Source organism: Pieris rapae, chromosome 12, assembly GCF_905147795.1.
Source record: "Pieris rapae chromosome 12, ilPieRapa1.1, whole genome shotgun sequence".
Taxonomy (NCBI): Eukaryota; Metazoa; Arthropoda; class Insecta; order Lepidoptera; family Pieridae; genus Pieris; species Pieris rapae.
In genome coordinates, this window is record NC_059520.1 from 6,767,430 (window position 1) to 6,790,472 (window position 23,043).

Genomic DNA, 23,043 nt, shown 5'->3' on the forward strand with positions numbered 1-23,043 from the left:
CTTAGGCTACCTGGAATTTATGTTGCTATAAAGTATACGTTTTACGAGAATATATTTTCAATATAACGTTGCCATTTAGATTTTTATTATGTATACTGTATTGAAATGAACGAAACATTTCTTTAAAAAAACTTATTTGGATTATCAGGCATTGTAAGGATAAGTTTAAAAAATTGTTCTTGCCGAAGTCGTCATCTATTATATATATTTTTCTTTGACATTAATTCGTAGCTCTTTCAAATAAATGCGTCTCTTATAATGTTTTATGCGTGTCTTATGTCTTATAATGACATGTTTAAAATAAAAAACATAAGTTATATTTATTTTAACAACAATTTAAGAAAGAACCGATGCAATTTTGAATATTCTTAATTGGCTTATTTTTATAGTTATTTAAAGAGTTTTTTCGTCTACTGAATTATTTAAGTATTCTAAGCAGTAAATCTTTTCCATAGATGCTTAAATCGTGTCGTCAGCTAACAATGATGGTGCGAACAGCTGGAGCACTGGTGGGGAGGGCGTCCTGTTCTTGGATGGACCGGTATGGAAGACCAGCATCCCCACCACCATTGAAACCACCCCGGTCCGCTAGCAAAGACCGTTCGATACGACGGGTAATGTTATTCACAATACTGTTATTTAGATGTAATCCTAAATATAAACAATGTATGTCTATAGGTTTTGACGATTCTGTATTTAACCAATGCGTATGTTTTAAAGCAAAATTGTGATGGCGAAATATACTTGAACAGGCTAAGGCCCACGAGAGACTGTATATTGATGATTTATTAACTGGCTGTCTGTCCCGCATAGCTGGATCATAATATTGAAGCATTTTTTAATATTTTCCAAATAAACGGTCTTATTTCAACAAATTCAACAATTTAAACAAACCCCTTCTTTATATTATTAGTATAAAATATATAACTTATTTCCTCCGGAAGTGTATGCATCACAGTGTACACTTTTTGGTTTTGAATTTCGTGGTATCTAGGAAATGCTATTTACTTTTCGTTCTAATAGGAAATATTGAAAATATTTAAATATATGTCGAGTTTGGTCTATTATTTTGTTAAATAAGTAAAATATTTATGATGTAATATGATATTTACGTTATATCTGTAACCAACTTAAAACATCTATCTAATCGGCAAAATCAAAATCCTGCAAGCCTCAAATAGATAAGTATTTCAATCAAAACAAAAATAAGTTTGAAAACGTTTTAGATGCTACTATTGCAATTTTGTAATAAAAAAAGCCCATAAATATCAGTAATCGGCAATCAGAATAGAAGAGGGCCGAGCTAAAAACCTCACTTAACGCCTTAGCCAGTAACTGGGTCAGCTCCCTTAGGATTTCCGATTTTGAGCATTTTTCTAGAACGTTCAAGTTTTCACTACGATTTAGTTGATAAGAAATGCGACATGACTCAGGCATTGAGAACACGTCGATTAAATAACAAGTGAAACACATTATTCACATTTGTAATTTAATAATGATCGAACTCTTTTAAAAATTGATTGGATATTTATTCAAAAATTTTGAGATTTGGAGAAAATATCCAATCTCAAAATAATTATTATTTTGAGAAATACACCCTCCTGATTGGAGAAAATATCCACCACCATCATTGTTGGTGCATAATACATAATGCGCATGTTTTACGGCTAGTATAAAGAGTTTTTAAGTGTTCTAAACTCGTACGAGTCTACTTAAATATTTAGTCGCATATACAAACGACAATGAATTGTACTATTATAGACAGATGTAGTAGCGGCTATGAGCCGGTTTTATTTCAAAGCGAAGACTCCGTTCAAAGCTCTAGGGAGAGAATTTTCGTAGCTACGGGCGCTTCTAGACTTTATTGTATTTTGTTTCTACGTTGAGTGAATTTCAATGTACGTGTGCAATGGAAGAAAAGTTTTATTGGACTATGGGCGAAACGAAACATTGTTTCGCCCATATGTTATATGTGGATGCAATTCCACATATAACTTTAAAGGATAATAAAACTTTATTATATCAATAATACATCATAATGTTTTTAATATAAGACCGTATATCAATACGGTCTTAGTTGACATCTGAGGTTAAGTTAACTTTGATACGACACGTCATATTTTTGCTTAGCATAGTAAAGCTACGGTTTCACATACTTGATTTTATTTATTTATTTCTAAGTTTTTATACAAAAAAATTAAAATTCAAGAAAATAGAATATCTTTCATTAACATAACTTTTACACATTTAAAGCAAACAATTTTTTATCGGATTGAAGCTATGTATTATCACTGATCGTGACTTTTTTTGCACTTGAAACGACGGGGAAAAAAAAAGTAAAATGATTATAAGTTTATAATATGTACATAGCTTCAATCCGTAAAAAGGGGTTTTCTTAAAATATGACGTTACAAATTTTACAAACATATGTAGCTTAAATAATAAAAGAAAAAAATAATTAATCAAAGAAATTTAAAATCAGAAAATCTTAATGGATCGAGTGCGCTTTTTATATTTATATAAAACATTTTTATACGATTCTTTGCTATTAGACTACGTAATAAAAGTTTTAAGTAATTTTAACACAATATTTCTTATTTGGTAAGAAGATTCTTTTATACAAAATCTAATTTTCCTTATACAAACTCAGCCTCAACCAGATTTTAATTAAATTTTCATGTTTCTAGTATTAATAAACAGAGCGATAATGAAATTTTAATTAACAATATTTGTACAAAATTGATGTTAGTCAACATCTCAATACATTAATTACATACTTGATACTAATAATTTGAGAATTATTAGAATGTTTTATTTGAATAAATAAAGATATTGAGGTTTGTGTTGAATTTAAATAAAAATATTTTTTTTAATTGGGATAACAATATAACTATTTGTCTATATTCTCCGACCCTATTTTGACGCAGGGCGGTTTAAATAGATGATACCTATTCAATCTAAGTAAAGCACATGTGAGGCTTCACACAATATTGTCGTAATCCAACCGCATTATTCAGCTGATCCAACGTAATGCGATACTACGCAATTAGGTATGCCAATAACTAGACCATAACACTTATGTCTTACATTATACGTTGCCTGTGATTAATCTATGGAACTATGTAGGTGACTCCCACGCGACTTTGTATTTAAATTTAGAATGTCTTTTTAAATTTAGAATTTTCCTTGTTGGTTTGGGTTAATTTTTCTAACGCATTTGTAATCGTGTCTAAAGAAAGGTTCAAAGTTCAAACACGTACGTACGTAACTCTGGAACAAATTTTTATATTTAATTATTTAAATAGTTAACAAGATTGTGAGGACTTTGGGAGCCGGTAGAAATATTATGTATTTTATAAAGGTGCTTATTTGAATAAAGTTTGCTTTGAATATAAAACTGTGAGTAATATCAATGACCAGAAGGTATCAAACTTAAAATAGTTTGAAATTAAAATTCAGTTTCATAATTGTCCTTAAACACGTGTCTTAAATAACTTTAACGTATAAAATTAAATTCGCAATCTTATGGCCTCAAAATAATCTATTACTAATAGTATTTTATTTAAAAAATTTTTTTATTAATTAGACGAATTCTCTATAGGTGGACCTTTGCATCGAACCAGGGCAGTCATTGGGGCTTATGATTCGTGGAGGTTTGGAATACAACCTTGGAATCTATATCACTGGAGTTGACAAGGATTCCGTTGCTGATCGAGCAGGGCTTATGGTACAACACTTGGTTTTGTTTATTCTCATTGACATAGACTTTACATGTTACTCAAGTTATGAATCGAAAGAAATTCATTAAAGCAAAGTATGTGGATTTGTCGTTTAAATGTTTTATACATAAATACTTTACATGAATTTGTATAGTCTGTTTAATCCATTTATTATTATTTTGTAAAGTTGTACGCGGGGTGGTTTCATTATCTTATCTCACCTGTCACATTTTGAAATTGGAAATATATATGTATTCATCGATTGATCATTTCGGTATAAATTATTACATTTATCATTATTTACGTGTATTCCCCTATTTCATAAGTTACGAAAAAGGCACGGTATATAAAGACTTCATATATTTATTTTTAAGTAGGCCATGAAAGGTCGCAGAAAAGAACTTCGTTTATCGCAGCGATACGGCTTCTAGAATATCGTAAAATAAAATTGTATCCGTCGTAAAGGCGGCATATGAATTCAATTTTGGAACATAATACTTTTATGTTTTCCTTTACGAATTTCAAATATAGAATGTAAATTGAGTTATACATAAAGTTATAATAAAGTTGTTTACAAATATAGCTTCGCATTATATTTCAATTATGGTAATACAAACAAAAATCCCTTGTTAAATGAGAGAATTGTATGCCTAAGTTACTAGCCGTAGAAGATTTTGTGTAATCTGCTTAAGGAAAAAAAGTTTACATCCCGTAAACAAGAGGATATGGGGTTTAGACATTTGTTACTTTTTAATGTGATTTGTAGACAAAATAATTATTTTCTAAATCTCTAACTGGAATTCTATTTACATTTAGAGATTCCGAATTCATTATGAAGTCTTCGTAGCACGTGAAAGCTAACGTCATCAGCGCTGCTGGCGTTGAAAGAGCTTCATCAAAAATTTAGGTATTAGGTTTCCCTCTTAGGAAGTACCAATTATCAAACTATGAACTACGAATTTTTCTTTATGGTATTATTTTATTTACCAGGTTGGAGATCAAATACTAGAAGTGAACGGACAGTCGTTCGTTGACGTGACGCATGATGAAGCAGTCGCACAACTCAAATACCACAAACGAATGTCTCTTTTGGTCCGAGATGTTGGCAAAGTGCCGCATGCGTGCACGGCCTATGGAGAGAGGGACGCGGCACCTAAGTAACTATTTATGTTTAATAGAGAATAAGATATGAGATGTAGTGTGAAGTTTGTCAGAATGAATGTTTTTTTAAAAATATGTTAAAAAAATTTTTTAACATATTTTTTTAATATCATGCAATCAGGTGCGGTATATACTCAATGAAATCACGGTATAAAAATTATTATTTAGTACATATACTGTTGTTATTCGTTATAAAGTTGGTATATTAACAATAGTACCCTCCAAAATTTGCTTACGTACAAACCTAAGAATATATCAAATAGGCGATTGTCTTAATGTGTCTTTTACTTAGAGCTGTACCAATAATTATTATTATACTTATTATGTTGGTGGAGGCACCGTAAGTCATATTGCAATGGGCTACTTGACTAAATTTAAAAACTATTTCAGATAATTCATGACAGACTCCATAGTCTGTTAGATTCCATAATCTAAATATTTTTTAAAATCTGGTAATATAAATAAAGTATTTGCCTTGATAATTAAGATTAAACATTCATAAATTTACCAATACACCAAACATCTCTCTATGCAAGATGCTTTCGCACCAATCCCTACGCAACGTATCATTATTGTACACACATAAATAAACGTCAATTGTCAATCAGACATGTTATTTACAGTGACAGATTAGTGTCTCGTGATTGCCGTTCAAAAATTTAATATTCAAAATTTTTAATAAATTAATGATTATTACAAATGATTTTACTCCATATCGCTTTTAAGGTTTGACTTTTCATACAGGCCGATTGTAAGTTTTAAAAAGTTTTTTTCTTCGTAGCGAGCAAATTTTGCTAATTTTATACAGTCCAGTGGATTTTGCCTTCCACTGGATTGTATAAAAATTAGCAGATGCCGTCAAGTAACTTAAAGTTTCATAATATTTCTCAGTGCCTCGAGGCATTTAAATATTCTTATTTTCCTAAACGTAATGATAAAAGTTTCGCAACAATATTTCTGAGCTTTATAGCTTTAAGTATAAAGGAGTTTCGTTGCACAGTAAAGTTGCTGTTTAAATATACCCATAATATATGTTTTTTTTGCGGAATAATATAATAAAATCATGATAAGTTCCATTAGAAAACCACTCAGGTTTGCATAATTGTAACCATATATAACGTGTATATTCTGAATTAAATCTTGAGAAAACAACACAAACAAACAAAACAAAAAAAAATAACAGTAACAAAAAAAAACAAAAGTAAAATAATAGTTTCACCCTGGACCTTAAAATCACCATTTTTCAGGTTCATTAGTTCGACTAATTTAAATGATAAAAAAAAGTTTCTTTTTATACCAAACAGGTTATATGTGTATTAAAAAAAATTAGGCAGTTATATGTTATGGAGTAAAATACCTTGTACACATTATCTATCAAAGCTGAATAGTACAACGTAGTTTAAAAATTTTATAATATACATTTACTAAACAGGTGTTTTTAATTAACACGTAGAAAAATAATCTTTTAAAATTAATTTTTTTTCCCCTTTGGCTCTAACACTGTTTGTGCATTAGCCAGCGTCAAGTATGGGTTAAAATTAATTCCTATCGATACCTTTTAAACACAGAATAAGCGGTTGGGGCCGTCGCAGAGGTGCAGCTGCAGTAGCAGTCGAGCAGAAAGCCAAATCTCTGTTGCCTCAGAGCGATCTCCCCGCGATGGCGTATTATATGGAGGAGTACGCTGCAAGGCGACTTACACCGGACTCCTTCTTGACAGTCCTAAGAGATCTTCTAGATACACCACAAAAGGTTCGTTTCTACTGTTTTATTACTTGGAACTATGAGAATATGTCGCAACATGTATGAAAAATAATTAGGGTAAAAAAAATTTTTTTTAATTTATTGATGGAGGCCCAATCAGCGACATCCAAATTCAGCTAGTAGTTTTTACCATTTAACAGAAGAAATAAATGATAAACTTGAGATGTATATATTTTTTTAGGTATTTGAAATACAGAACAAGGTTTTGAAAAAAGCTAAACGTTGTAGATGCTTAAAACAAACTTTCACGAAATTTCTTTTTTACTGAATAAGAGCTCAGATTTTGTTGTATTGTGTTTCATTTGTTTTATTTCTAAGTAGGTTCATCCTTCTGTGCCTGAAACACACCATTAATAATAACAATAATAATCTATATTTCTTCTCTCATATACATTCTTCGATATTCTCTTTCGCCGCGCCGTACAAGCGAATGCGCTCAGTACTCACGCCACTAGGCCAACACTGCTCCAATGACAAATTGTAGCTTTCAATCCAGAAATACAAGTTCAAACTATTTTTTTTTCTTACTTATTAATTTTGGTTCATGTCCTTTTTGTTACAATGAACTGACTCAGCAAGCTAAATCGTAAAAAGGTTTTCGTATTTCGAACAAATTGACGTTTGGGTCTGCCAATAAATCTGTCTTTATAGCTGCAAAGAGGGTGAAATCATTGGTAAATAAAGGAAGAAATATAGCTACATACGTGAATAACACAATATTTTTTGTAATATATTATAGCAAGGAAAAATTATATTTTTGTAACATAAACAATGCTTTACGAATTCTTTGTGTCTTGTTTTATTTATTATACTTACCATCCACATATACTAACATATATATTTTGACCAACCTAGACCTAGAGTGATATAATTTTCGCCAATGGATTATTAACTATCTCGTAGTTCCAGAAAAAAAATGCGCAACAAAAAAAATACAAAATACCGGTTCATTTTACCTCAGTAATATTTTTGCGTAATGTTTTGTCCTTTATTTTAAAACCCACAAAATTATGTTACAATGAAGCAGATTTATTTTCATAGTTTAAAATTCAAGATATCGATTGGCAATTGTTTTTATTAAAAAAAAATTTGTTTAAATTAAAAAAAAACTTCAATTACTTAATGTATTGTTGCAGTATTCACTTCTAACTGAAATACGGGAGTTCCTCTTACCAGAAGATCGACCGAGGTTTGATGAATTGGTTTACAGAAGAGATGAACCACCACCCGAGCACCATTTAAAGGTATACACACACTCACTTAACAGTCACCATCATAAGGTCAACAGGCATTATTAATTGTCATAGAACTCAATTTCCTTTGTAACTTTTCCAATTTTCCATTTGTAGTACAGTGTAACCGTAAAATGATGTTAGCTACTTTTGTATCCATTAACGCTTCTCCGTATTAGTAATGTAGATCAATGTAACACTTTATTAATATTATAGTGAAATGCTAAATAATATAATTGTTTCATTTATAACTAACACAGAAGTTGCAATGTCCTAAACTAGTTTCCTCTAATAAATATTGCTAGTTTATAGAGTTAAAGGACAGGGCGAAATAGTTATCAAACTTTGCAATGCACATGAGTGAAACTCAAAACGAGTTTGTGAAGTCTAAGCCAATCGTTTTGCTACCCCATAGTAGCCTTTTCCGTTTTGAGTGGTTTAATAGGAATACTATGAAAGGATAAGTACTGAGCACTTATTCTAAAAATTTTAGGTTGTTAAGCACTTAAGCACATTGCACACAACACAAAAGATAGTTAGAACGCAGCTTAAATAGATTAATTTGTTTTCCGTAGCGCGGCGGCGAAAGACACTTACTCCCTTCATCAACAATGCATGATCTACACGACCCGGTGAGTGCTTTGATATACACCCTTTTTTATTTTGCATGCCTTTGTTGTCTCTGACCAGAAATATTCTAAATTCAATTTTATTTAAACTCAGTTGCTTTTTAATATTTTTGGTCATTTTGTAACATGATACGATTGAGCTTTACTGCATGTTTTTTTATGTTCTAAGAAACTTAATTGGTAAGAGAGTACTGCAGTTATAGAATAGGTGTCGTTGCTATTGAGATCTGAATTTAAATATGGATTTCTGTTCTAAGTGGTGTATTGTATCGTGTCATGTTTCATAGTTTAGAGCCTCTATGTAAGCAAAGCCTAAACGTATATTTTGTTACTTTACACAATTCGATCATACGAGAACCGTTTCTCATTGAATTAATAGGAAAAGGGGCAGTTAGGGCTTTGAAAACGCACATACTTCGCATGACCTAAAGCACTAAGAGTCGTGTTTCCGAATAATATAAGATGGTCAGGTGAGGTGTAGTATATTGTTGTAGCAGGTGCCGTCTGAAGTACCTCTAATGGTGGACCACCGCTCGCCCTCTGAAGACTCCGGCTTGGGTCTTCCGCCCCACGAATCTTACAGGTACAGGCACCAAGATACACCTATTACATTTAGATGTCAAGTCTTTTAGCCATCTCACTTCTGCAGTCGCTCCTACGATCAATCTCTGGCGATGGCTTTTAAGCCGCTATTGAAATCCTTTTATCTAAGGATATCCGCTTCCGTTCGCTCTTTTATATCATCGAGAAAATGCTGTTAGTAAGACTCTTCTGTATTTAATTATTTTATGGCTGCCGTATTAGGTACCACGCAATCACTACAAGGGCTCAACAGGGATTAGTTGCTTGTATTTAAATATAAATACAACTGGTTAATGAAGCAGATGTATGGTTATCACTTACCATCAAGCATTTATATGGATTACTCTATATCTCAGATCAACTAAAAAAAAAACTTCTTATCTCAGTAAATATATATCAGTATAATTTTATAGAAACATAAAAACATATAATAAATCGTTTGATGGTCTCCTATGGGAAGCTTAAATTTAAATGCTCGTAAAACTGTTTCGTAACACAAAACAGTCGGTAAAACAGTGTACTGTCGTGCTCAGGAAGTCGTTGGAATTTTATTAAGTGGGAAAATGTATAAGGTCTATATACACGGAATGCATGTGGACATTACGGTACATATCAACGAAATAACCGCAGTCGACTTAATTCACTCGTTAACGTGCTAAAGTATGACGAGGTGTTGTGTGGGACAGGAGCGGCCGTGCCTGGAGGGCCACAGATGCGCCACCTTTGGAAGACGACCTGGAGCCTCCACACGAGGTGATTTTGCCAGAATTACTACACTAATCTATTCACTTTCACTTCTTTACTCTTGCTAGTAGTGTCCTGGGTGTCACTGTCACTTTCCTTCCTAGGTGTAGGCTATGACAGTTCACTCTTGATGCGCACCTATATATGGGTACTTACTAAAGGGGCATAATTCGCTGCCAAATAGGTGTCAGGACGGTAGTATTATTATAAATCCAAAAAAACACTACCATAAGCACGAACTATACGATAGTTTACGTAATCATATTCGTCAAAGGCAATTTGTAACTGTGCTCGATATTTATAACCTCGATTAAAAAAAAAAACTATTTCAAATGTGTCAAAACGAACCCAAAATTTTCACAAAAATCTATCCTCACTTAAAAATTCCTATTACGTTAACTAATCAATATTTTGTCCTCTTCCTGCTAAAAATAGGGACATTACTCTGTAACCTCCATTAGCGATACTGACGTTTCTATCCCAAATATCAGCGCTATGGATGTTGAGAGAACTACGTCGAATTTGCATACGAAAATGAAGGGGTCTAGTTGCTATTGGAAGTTATAGAGTAAAGATGCTGATCTAGTCGCACGGATTTATAGCTAATCGCAGTTGCTATGTAATCAATCAATTTGCAAATTTCTATGTAAATGAACAATACAGCTGAGTAATATTACCTGTACTCACAATATAGCAGCTGCAACTAGATGCGCGTCTACTGATACCTTTTGTTTACAAGATCAGCGATATTCTAGATAAATAGCTTCGATGTTCTATGTTCTTTCGAAAATTCCATTGACATAATAAAGCCCCATGAAAGGGAGGAACGAAAATGAGCATTACTCTTGCGCTTGTAGTATCCTTCTTATTCTTCTGCATAAAAAGCCATAAGAGTGACACTTTGGCACTAGCACTGAGTTTATTTTCATTCACATTACCCAAAAACCTATTTGCATGAAAGAAACGGCTAGCTTTAGACCCTCATATGGCCGTTATTTCCATATTCAATAAATTGACAAATTGGTGGGGTAAATCTGGCAAAATTATTTTAGTGGTCACGAAATTAACGTAATATCGGTAATAGCGGCCACTTCCCCTTTTGGCTATATTTTATTTTAATTGAAGTTTAAATAAAATGTAATTTTTGACTCTGTTCTCAGTTGTATTAAGAGTCGACTACTTTGCTGTTTTCAGTTGTTTGACCATTGCAAATTTGCAGCCAAAATGTTTCATAAAACGTAGGTATGTTTAGTTCAATGAAATGAATATACGAGGATCTAATGCACTATTTTAGTCGTTCTCACAACGGCTCGTTGGTCTAGGGGTATGATTCTCGCTTCGGGTGCGAGAGGTCCCGGGTTCAAATCCCGGACGAGCCCACACATATTATTTTGTTTTTTTTTATGAAATCTATTTGCCGATACTGTTATTTGAAGTCTATACTCAAATTTTGCAAAAAGTAGGATTATTTTGTATTTTAAGAAATTTTTAAAATTATATCTGTAACATTAATACAAATATATTTCTTGATTTGTTAATACGGCAGTAAAGATAGTCCTTCAACTATTTTTTTAGGATATTATTATTATTTTAGTTTTCATATTTATATAAATAAATAAAAAAAACGTTTTACATTTAACCGTATTCTGTGCTGTAAAATGAAATATTTCTATAAAAACAGAATACATGAAAATGGTGGTAATTAATTAACGACCAAGAATCATAGTTCAAGAATGAAAAATTAATTGCAACATAGCTGCGTTTCTCAGAAATTCTTAATGTTTTATTTATTTTCTATTCAGAATTCCACGTAAATATGTCATCATTTCTGAAAATAAAACTGCAGGGAATTTAAAATGCTATGTTGTTATAGAAAAAGGGGCTATTTTTATATTATATTGTTTTAGACGCACTTTAATCTATTTCTATTTTCAATATTATCTTACGTATGACGTAATTGTTATAGCCGGTACCTAATATTGTTTTGTTCCTTTTATTCATTTGCAAAGAGATGCGAGAGTAATAAGGACAAATCATTCAATAAAGGGTACGTACACCCCTCAAAAGGGTATTCAATTTCTTAGTATACGGGTATCGGCTCACCCGAGTTATTGTCCTACTCTAAAAGGTCGTTTAGTTGTTTTAACTTGTTTGCATCGGTGCAATTTTTTATGAGAAAATTATATAAAACTACGCGTCATAATTTGATATAAGCCACAAAAAGACAAACATGTTTAATTTTTTTTTAAATTTTGTATCTACTTTATAATGTAAATAAAGTCAATTTCACGAAGTAAGATTAGGTTTTTGGCGGGAAGAACGCAAAGCGCGATCTCTTTGACAATTTCTGATTTATTCTTATCGTTGGCAGCACCTACTTTGGCGCATGCGTAATGCGATGATGTGCTGTTTTAGCGCAATTCACACGGCTATGACGTTTTTTCTGTTATTTACATTTGTGCACAAATTACGTACGCCAAAATTATATTATATAACGAAATTATACTTTGCACTATCAAGATGTTTTGGTAGTGAAAATTCTAAAATATAATACTGCCTACCACTGATATAAATATTTTATTTAATCAAATAAAACATTTTCATAGTAGATGATTGGTTGTATGTGCCTTGTTTCCTCGTGAAGCGAACCCTTGCAGTAACCCACGTGCATTAATAACTTAAACCAAAATCCTTAAATTAATAAACAAAAGATTAAATTCAGCAGTTTAACCGTAACCATAATTCTTTCCGCATATTCGTCACACTAACCGAGTCTAAGAACATACGTAATAGCAATTGTCCCAATTACGGTGTAAACTCGAGTTGCCTCTGATTTAAAGCGTACTTAGAACAAAAGCTCTACAGCCTGCGTCTGACAAAGGACATACTCTTGACAGGTCATGATTGTTGCAGCTTCATACCGCGGTTTTAATTAAAATACCCTTTTATATTCTGTAGGAAATACCGTGCCGTAAGCTTAAGGGGTATGAGGTACTGAAGTACATCTGTTCAATGATATTTTTTAAGTAAAGGTGCTACTAGATCTTGGATAACATCTATATTAGTGCTGGCAACGCACTCGCGAGTCCTTTAGCATTGAGTGTCCATGGGCGTCGGGATGGTAACACTTAACATCATCGTGAACCTCCTGCACGTTTACCACCTGTATTTATAAAAAATAGTAAGTTAAATTATAATAGTTAATATTAAATAAGTCGAATATTTTTTAATCTATAATATCGAATCACTGCAAAATGAACCTCGCATTATCTAGACGTCCAATTACACTTATATTTTCAATAATCTTTTTACTACACACCTCATTAAAAGTTTTCACATTTCAGTTTCTCAAATAACTCAATAACACAGATCCTCTCAGCTGCTTTCAACTTCTTGACCGTAGTTTTAGATGTTGTTATTACTAAGTGCTAAGAGGGTTTTTGAAGGACGATCTTGTATTGAGACTATTATCTTGAGAATCAACGTACCAATAGAAGTATGTCAGGATAATAGCAATAAACAAGTATCAATATATATAAATAGTATAAATAACAACTATGAATAGCAGCTAGTGAAAAATATGTTTTATTTTAGAAATTAAGAATTTTGTTATAAAATTAATTAAGGAGACTGAAAGATTTATCTTAAAGGTAGTTCGGGGTGTGTAATTTAGTTGTTGGTTTATAATAAAAAATGGTAACCGTTAAAAAAAAATAGTTACTAAAATAAATAAAACTTGTTTAGATTATTAGATACGACAAGTGATATAAATCGTAGATAAAATCTAAGTATCTATTCAATTCTTGGAAAATTAATATAGAAGAAGATTAGATATTGTTTATTCTTACCACATAATTTGTAATGTTTTTATTTAAAGAAGCTGAAGTAATCCATATAAAATAAAACCATTTTAATTTTCGATACTCTTAAAAGATTAACTAAACAATGTAAATTTTTTCATTTGTTTTATAAACAAAAGATGGGACATGGTCCGATTATCAATATAATGTATTACTTTAAATTTAACAATGAAAGACATTTAAATTTCGTAATTGAAATAATTTAACCACCCATACCACGTGGAAAGCTTTTAACAAAATTAACTGTGCTTTCACATAATGCGGTGACGTCAAAGCCAAAGCTCTACTTCATGGGCATGGCAACCTCGATATGTCATTTCTTTCCCAAATGGAATATGAGATTAAACCTTATGCATTTATAGCCGCAAGACGATTTTTGTTATAAATAATTAAATACTTTCTTATATTTTGAATAAAAAAGTTAGATACCAAGGTGTAATGCTGCTTATAAAAAACTTTTATTTAATGGTCAATTAACTAATTAAGAAAAAATGTTACATAGACAATATTTACTTAATGATGGCTATTTTACAAAATTAGATTCTTACCTAATACTAAAACACTGTATTTTTAATCATCGTCTCGCAAGGCTTTTCATATCTTTTTAATCAAACCAAATAGTAACAATGCTACCGATTCATAAATCTTCACTAAAACCAAGAAAAATCTACGCGCCTGTGAAATTACTACGCAACTGAACATTTGGCGCGGGAAAGTCTACGGGTTTTCAGCGTTTGTTGACGACCGGCGTTAGTGAACGCGTTGCCTCCCTTGAAAGTAGACGGCATGTCGCGACGCCGTCGCCGTGTCGCCTTTCGCGACTATATTCCCATGGACTTGAAGGCCATGGCCAAGGTATAAAAATTCAACTTCCACTATATACCATACCTTTATCGTCTATAATTATTTAAAAAAAGTGGAAAGAACTAAGTAGGGAATCCGTTGCTTAGTTTTAAAGTTCGAGAAGGTTGATGTTGCTAGTGAACGGTGATCGCTTATAAGTGATATTGATTACATTGGTTATTAACGATATTTTTTATTATTTATATATATATTTGTATCGTATTTTATTAACATAACTTTTAAACATTTAAAGAAAACACTTTTTCAACGGATTGAAGCTATGTATTATTATAATTTTCCGACGTTTCGCGTGCTTAGTAGTAAAAGTGTTTTCTTTATATATATTTGTTTCAATTCCAAATAGTTTGGCATAGTTGTAAACTGTTATTGTTACCACGTATCACTATTATTAAAGGATAAGATAAATCTAACATAACTCTCGCATAACTGCAGGTTAAATTCGTAAGCCTGAATAGTTTGGATCTAAATGAAAAAATACAAATTATAGTTTTCCAACACCACTTTATCCAATGAAATCTGCATATTATTTAAACGTGTCAAACACTTTTATTTACTAACCTTAAGCGAACTAAGCCAAAATAAAATATCACAAAAACTCAACAAATACGTAACAGATAATTAACATTTTATTTTTAGACTTCCATATTCCAGTTTTATTTTCGCAGCGGGACTTCGCAAAGTACTTTTAAAAGCGCCTATGTATGACAGAATAGCAAAGTCGTTGCGAAACAAAGTTATTGAAATAAACTTTGCGAATAAGTTTTTAATAAAAAGGACTTATGTATTTTTATTTGTTTTGAAGTTTTATGAATACATATATTTGATTGATAAATATCAGTGTTCAAACTAAATTTCAAATCATATTATATCTAATTAACTTTAGTAATTATTTAAAGATGTCTAAAGTAATAATTGCCATACATGTTAAATTTTCATTTCTGTCTGTTTTCCCACATTTGGCAAAAGCCTCGTCTCCAATTCTGTGTTTACTCTCCTATGTAGGAAGACAAACATTCTATGGATAAACATGAATTTTGTCTACAGCTTAATAATTTCACTAGGGTTTTTTATTTAAGAAGTAGATTTCTTGTAGTGATTTAGTTAGAGAGCAATTCTTGTATTGAATAATTTATAAACTTTGGTTGAAAAAGACACCTTTATTTATTTAAAAAATCCACTACAGCGTATGAAATATTATACTGTTGATAATAGTAACTTTATGAATATTGACGTAAATAATTTCGTTGGCTGTTTACGTAAACCTACTTCGACTTACTAATGCTTCAATTTATTATTATTTAGTAATCTTTGGCTTCTCACGACTGGACAATTTATAAAATATTTTGGAAATGTAGCATGTATCGTTGTTCAGATATAAGAAATGACGGGAAAATGTCGAAGATTTTTTTCGTTTAGAATATTGTTTTAAAATTTATTCGTAAGAAATATGCAAAACTAAACTCTTTATAATATTAGTGTACATAAAACATTGGATACTTTTACACAGGTGGAGATACAAATGCTATATCCGCTAATATATATATATATAACGCTAATAACCGTAGTATATACCTAAATATCGACGCAACAAGGTAATAATTTAATTAATTAATTAATAACTTGTTAAAACTATACAATGTTAAACAGTAGTTAGACTTTTTAATAGGTGTGTCATGTTGAATTACATTTTATTTATAGTATGAAGCGACATGACATGCGTGTTACGTTTAGTTTAAAGTTGCTATGGAATAAAAAACGAACTAACGTTTTGAGTTCCTAAAAATTATATAAAAGTAGTAGCCGAACGGAAAACCTTGTTTTACCATATACATATTATTACAGTACTAATATCCCTATTACAACAAGGGCCAATCGTTGAAGGGTGAAAATTGGGTGTTAAATGTTATTATTATAATTTAAGTGCAAAGTTATAATATGAATGAATTGAAAAATGTCAAAAAATTCAGTTTTAGAAGTCCATATAAAAATAGTTTACAATCTATTCTATGACCTTTGACAAAAATTTTCAAGCTTTTTCAGAGGAATTCGGTTACTAATACCGTTCCACGAGAATTATATGAAAAATACCACGTACCCGTAAGTACGAGTAAAGTTTACAGGAAAGCGAAACAAACGAAGTACATTTTTAATATATGTCAGATTCTTTACTAATCTCTACCAAACCATACTATTTTTACCAAAACGTTTTTAGTAAAATATGTTTTAAATGTATGTGGTTTGTGAGTGAAATACAGTGAAGTAGCAACTTTTTTGTATACATATAAATATAATTTACGAACCGCTAAAAATATTTACGACTATTTTAAAAGATTTAAACGATTCAACGTAACGAAACATTTCATTCAGACGAATCATTTGAAGAGGGCAACGACAATAGGAAATTGAAGGCAGTTCTCGAATTTCCCGCGCAAAAGACTGAACTGTGATTTGAATTTCGAACATAAGGCTCTTTGGAGACAAATAGAGCCACTCGTAGCTTACACTATATAGGAAGTATATTTTCTAATTTATTAGATTACAAATGAAGTTTAATTGTTTCCACAGATACTTGTAAAATTTTACAGCTGTTTCAAATATTGAAAACGGACATATCGATTATATTATATATATTCTCACTCACACACGTTCAGATGGGCCTGTTGATGTTTCAAAAAAGGCATTTTAACCCGAATTACCTAATAGTAGAGGCAGCGTACGAAAAAGTACCTATAGCATTTTTGGTTAATCCCGAAGCTTACAATGATCGGTGTCCCTCGCGCGCGAACCCTAATAATTTTCCATACAAGTTTGAATGTAAAAAAGTAGCCAAGTCGAATAGGGTCGAGTGTCTTTTATACCCTTTCGTGACGCTATTTGCGGAATGTTTCTATTTTTTACAGAAACTAGGTTGTATTGCGCGTTTAAATACTGAAATGAGCGAATTAAATTAAAATTTCAATGACTCATTGAAAAGTTGAGATATAAATGTCAACTTTAACTAATTACGAAACTACATGTTTATTTTTTACACTGGTACACAGAAACTGTTCTGTCCCGACTCGATTCGTAATATTAAGTTTTTATAACTTAGACTCTGTCACGTAGGCCATGATACCATACAATTACATGAGGCAAGACTTAAAACAGTTGAGAAATAGCCGCTAATGAAATCATACGTTTAAAAACTGATTCAGGAAATGATGTCCGACCTAAAGGATATATAAACGAAACTTATTGTTTTTAAACTAGAAAATTTACCATTCCTATTTTAAATTTTATCACAATCTCCGTTTCTGGGTAAACTTACAAACAGATAATAAAACTTTTTAAATTAAGAAGAATAGAATCGTAGTCCAATGCATGTCTTATCTAGCTGAAATTCAGAGTTGAGTATAGATAACGCGATGCTTTTCAAAATAATGATACTTATAAGTGAACGCGTCAGCAAAACTGTCTTGGACGAAAGCCAATATACTACGAGTTGAATATGTTATACAATTCACTGAATTTATCATGTCAAGTATAAATTAAGTATAGCGCGATTCCTTATCATGCTGATTTTTAAAATTGTATAATTTATTATTTTAATGTATACTCTTTATACTGACAATATTTGTGCATTTGTACGCGACGCATTTTATGCTTTATCTAATATCAATCAATCAATCAAAATTTATTTATTCAGTTTAGATGCGACTTAAGGCATGCTTATGAATGTCAAAAACGTTTACAAAATTCGCGAAAGAGCAAAACTACGCCATATAAATCCTCACCATGCTTAAACAAAATAAGGAAATACCCAATGAAGATAAAACTTCTATTAAATAAATCCCTAAGGATTTCATCGAGTTATTTAAGGTAGAATAAATACGTTTTACCCTAAAACACGGATTAACTTTTTCTTAATCAAGCTTATATTTAATCGATATGATGATTCGTACCCTGGTACAATCTTTTTCCGTCAGGCGCTTTAATTTTTTAATTTCTTTAAACTTCTTCTATGAAACTTAGTTGACTATTTATTGTGATCTACTTATACTATACTTTCAGATAATCACAACAAATTAGCCTTAATACAACTATTATTGTGCGCGATAAATAAAACCATAAAAATATAGTTTTAAAATAAATATTTACATAAGATAAAGAGAAAAAAAAATATTTGGTAAACATATTATGAAGGTTAATATTGTCGCAGAGTTGAAAATGCTATAACTGTCTGATGAACTGATGTCGGCCGCAGGCAATATTGGTTGTGCAAAAATAGACTGAAAAAATCAATTTTCACTGGGCTAGCAGTCTGTTTGTATTACATGACCGTTCCACTCCCTCTACACGACACGTTCCTAAGACAAATAACCTTCTGAAAAAAAAAACAATTGTCGCACGAAAAAGGTTTTTGTCTAAGGACCTTGTAGGTTTCCTTGCTTTTTTATGTTTCCTGCTTGCGATGTGCTTTGCATGAACTGTCGTATTAATTTTAATTTATTTCATATATCGATTGTTTGTTAATGAATTCTATCCTTCAGGAGTACGAGGAGGAAGGGCGGCATTCGAGGCGACACTCGTCACCATGTAACTCAAGAGAAGGTAGCACCACGGCGCTACACACACAACACTATGATGATGCTGTGAGTATAACTATATTCTTTAAAATACATTTATATAGGTTTGCCTATAGCGGACTACGATTGCTTCGAAACGCCGCAGCACGAATGTGAAGATAGCAACCGTAACAGGTATTTAATTAACCGTCCTAAATAGTACTTATGGATGAACAAATTAATAATATAGATTTTCTATTTTTTTCATACTATGTAAAACGTAACCCAATACCATAATACCATTGTTTCGAAACACTACAGCACGTAAGTCAGTTGCATTTGCATTTGGTTTTAACTTTTAAATCAATGCCGCGCTTAATAGTAGTTATTGATAAATAAAATATGAATACCGATGGACTATATTTTATCTATATATATTTTGACTATATTTACTTAAACAAAAAAATTTTTAACTTTTAAATCATTTGACTAATGCTTACTTCAAAAACATGGCAAACCTATAAATAATAATATAATTAAGTACTTACCTGCTGTTTAGCCTAATTTTAAGCAGCAAGGCAATCTAGATATCACATAAGTGAGTGGAGTTCAGCCTTCTACTTTTAAGTTACAGTCACTGATATCTGATTTACGTATAAGGCATTTATATACTTACTTGTTTAATATATTATCAAAATTACAAGAGCCTCGCTATACCTTTATTTGGTACTCCACACTTCTAAGCATGTTTTATTGGTGACTACATCCAGATATGATTCTGCATTATCATGTTATGTTTTTCTGGGTTAAAGGTTCGTCGGTAATCACGAAATACTCTTTTAAAACGTTGATTCTTTTTTACAAAATTGTGCGCATTTGTGAAGAAGAAAACAAATCATTTAAGAAAAGTATTTATTGAATTTTGCTTACATTAAAATATTAAAACTAAGTTCAGTCTAAACTACGTACGTAAATACGATCTATGGTTTATTTACAAAATGAAAACCTATAAACTACTCATCACCATACATGAACATGATGTCCTAAATACTTACTGTCAATTTTACCAAACATTTGTCAAGCTTCAATCGTTCGATTTTCAAAACGGAAACATTTTAAAATTTAAGTAAAGAACGTGAGAATAAACATGACGCGTTCTCAATTGTTTGTTATTTGTCAACTTCTAAGTTCTAGTCTTGTCATAAAACGCGTTTCGTCTTTTGTTTACATTCTCACTCCCCGTAACCTCTGGAGTAGCGAAACCACATTTATATTGTATGGAATCTTAAAGATTTTATACGCAATTATCATCCGTAAAAGAAACATATTTCTCACGCTTTCTGCCATGCAGTCGAAGGAATTACACAAATGTTACTCGGTACAGGCGGTTAGGGCAATAAAATTAAAAACATTGTAACAATAATGAGTTATTTCTCCTTACTATATATACGTAAATAGTACTTCATCCTATTGTTAGGATCGTAGATTTTATTCATTGCCTACTGAAGCGGGTATACTATAATTACTTGAAAATCTTAAATATATTTAATGGAATCGGATATCTGTATTGAATGATAAAATCGTGTTTTTTACTGATAAACTAATAATGCAAGGATAAAATCCGGGAACAGTTTTATATATTATATTGTGTAAAACCGTTTAGGTATTTATATTGATTACAGATACAGTTTTCCCACGTTTTATGCGATAAAATAGTTGAAACAAAAGCTGTCATAGTTTCTCCTGTAACGACCGCCGCAGTTCCTCGGTCGCCTTTGCTATGTCTTTGTTCGCATGCCTTTTACCACTTAAGTCTGAGTCATCCAAGTAATCTTTAGGTGGTTCCGCTGGGTATTTGCTGCTGAACTTTGGTCTAGGTATCTTCACACGTTTTACATCACCAAGCCAACTCTCCATTTTGAATAGATCTGTAAATAATAATGATTAAATAAGTATTTTTCTCGACAAAATATTATGTTTTAGGATTTTTGGAAATCATTGTTTAAAAATCCTATGCTATGTAACTCAGTTTTTGTATGAATACTAGCGAAGTACAGACAAGGTGTCTGTACTACTACGCTCAAATAAAAAAGTCTTCGTCATGTAATTGTATTTCAAATCTACTTCAGCAACACCATTTTCTAAAAAATACAGCCATTTAAGAACAGTTCAATAACAATTGTACAGAAGATTTACTGTATATTAAGATTATTTATAAATTATATTTTTTGATTAAATGTGTCTCTAAACATCGTAAATGGTAACAAAAATAATGTTAGAAAATACAGACTACAAAGAGGCAGCAATTATAAGGAACGACGAACAATAAGTAAAATAATTTTGTTAAACTTTAAATATTAAACAAACCATTCATGACTCTTAGATAAGAGTAGTCAGGCATTCCATTGATTATTTCTTTGTATATTTAAATAGTTATACATAATACTAACGAACTTATATAGTAATATAAAAAATAATTAACGAAGCATTGCAAATTCTAACATATTACATCACCACTTACTTCATCGTAGTCTTTTGATTTAAGTATACTTATGGGCAAAGCATTTAACCTCAATCGTATGAATTATGAAACGTTACAGAGAGAGATATAAGAAAGTCATCGGACAGGAGGCTAATCTGAAGTTAAGTGATACCACCGCCCATGGACACTCAATGCCAGAGGAATCGCGAGTGTGTTGTGTGTAGCCAGTTTTTTAAGAGTAGGTATCTCTCTTCTTGAAGAACCCTAAGCATTAGTCCGTCATAATGAACATGTCCGAAACACTAATTCGAAACTTGTAAATAAACATAAATAAAACATACAATTATTACTCAATTCAATTTACAGCTTTGCATATGAATTTTATGACCAAGTTACGAATGCTGTTACGTCCTATATCAAATACTCGTTTAAAATTCTCGACGTAACGTCTTTAACGTTGCTATTATTACTTGAGTATTATTATACTTGTGTGCTCAAATACTTTTTGGTAGTACAGATCACTCAACCTACGTACATACCTATATAGTGCCCACGACTTTACACATCGATAAAACTTGTATAAACACTCGCATTTTTGATTGTACAAAAAATAGGAAACATTTGGTCAACAATTAATGATAAAATTGGAAAGTTTTAAATAATTTACATTGAAACGTGCGATTTATAATCCCAATATTTAATTGAATTGACTGCACTTGAAAAAATTTGATACGCCATGCTCCAGTTATATCTATTATGACCAAATGAAAGTAAATTGAATGTGATAAGAACATTTGCAACGAAAACTTACGCAACGCGCAAACAAAAGACAATCACTTAACATTTCAATTATGCATATCAATAATCATTTTAATAGACCCCAATGCGCCTACACGATAAAACAATAATCTACAATACACGATTGACTTTCACCAGCGAAAGTGTGTCTAAACGATATATTTCAACGCTTTCAAAAATCACGGATGGATTTCGACTAAGCCTATAGTTAACTGACTGTTTAACAGCAGTTTTTTTTCTTTCATTATTGTCAGTAATTAAACGGTTACATAGTATTATTTTTGAATCAATTATTTATAGATTATAGTGTATATATGTGTGTTAAAATTTCTTTTTAAAACAAAAATTCTTGAACAGCAATTTAAGTACCAAGAAGACAAAGTGTAAACGTCAAGTAAAAAGCAAAAAATAATACCAGAGACGAAGGTAAACAAAGCAATTTAATCCTGCAATTCATGAAGATTATATGATAATGATCATAATAACTGTGTTTGTATGTTAGTAGTACGTCCATTTGTATCCGCGTATTGCAATTTATAAATCAGTGACAGAGACACAGATATGTTCCTGAATATCAAGATGATCAACAAAGAAATTGTATAAGTACGTTGACCTAGTAAACGTTACGTAGATAATTATACCTAATATTTTAAAATTCAAAAGA

At 31.3% G+C, this 23,043-nt stretch overlaps 1 protein-coding gene and 1 non-coding gene across 8 annotated transcripts in view; both read left to right on the forward strand.

The window, feature by feature from the left end:
- LOC111002370 (whirlin) overlaps positions 1-23,043 on the forward strand; it is a 59,250-nt gene that overhangs the window by 17,518 nt on the left and 18,689 nt on the right. For 5 of the 7 annotated variants that reach the window (XM_045630431.1, XM_045630435.1, XM_045630436.1 and 2 more), the window contains exons 7-15: positions 456-614; positions 3,602-3,727; positions 4,710-4,876; positions 6,449-6,632; positions 7,781-7,888; positions 8,452-8,508; positions 9,000-9,088; positions 9,774-9,840; positions 19,085-19,186. In XM_045630431.1, coding sequence (XP_045486387.1) covers positions 456-614; positions 3,602-3,727; positions 4,710-4,876; positions 6,449-6,632; positions 7,781-7,888; positions 8,452-8,508; positions 9,000-9,088; positions 9,774-9,840; positions 19,085-19,186 — 1,059 coding nt within the window. The remainder of the gene's footprint in view (positions 1-455; positions 615-3,601; positions 3,728-4,709; positions 4,877-6,448; positions 6,633-7,780; positions 7,889-8,451; positions 8,509-8,999; positions 9,089-9,773; positions 9,841-19,084; positions 19,187-23,043) is intronic. The other 2 variants (XM_045630432.1, XM_045630437.1) reach the window with 2 other exon arrangements.
- On the forward strand, positions 11,139-11,210 carry Trnap-cgg. The gene has a single exon. It is a non-coding gene; the product is annotated as a tRNA-Pro (tRNA).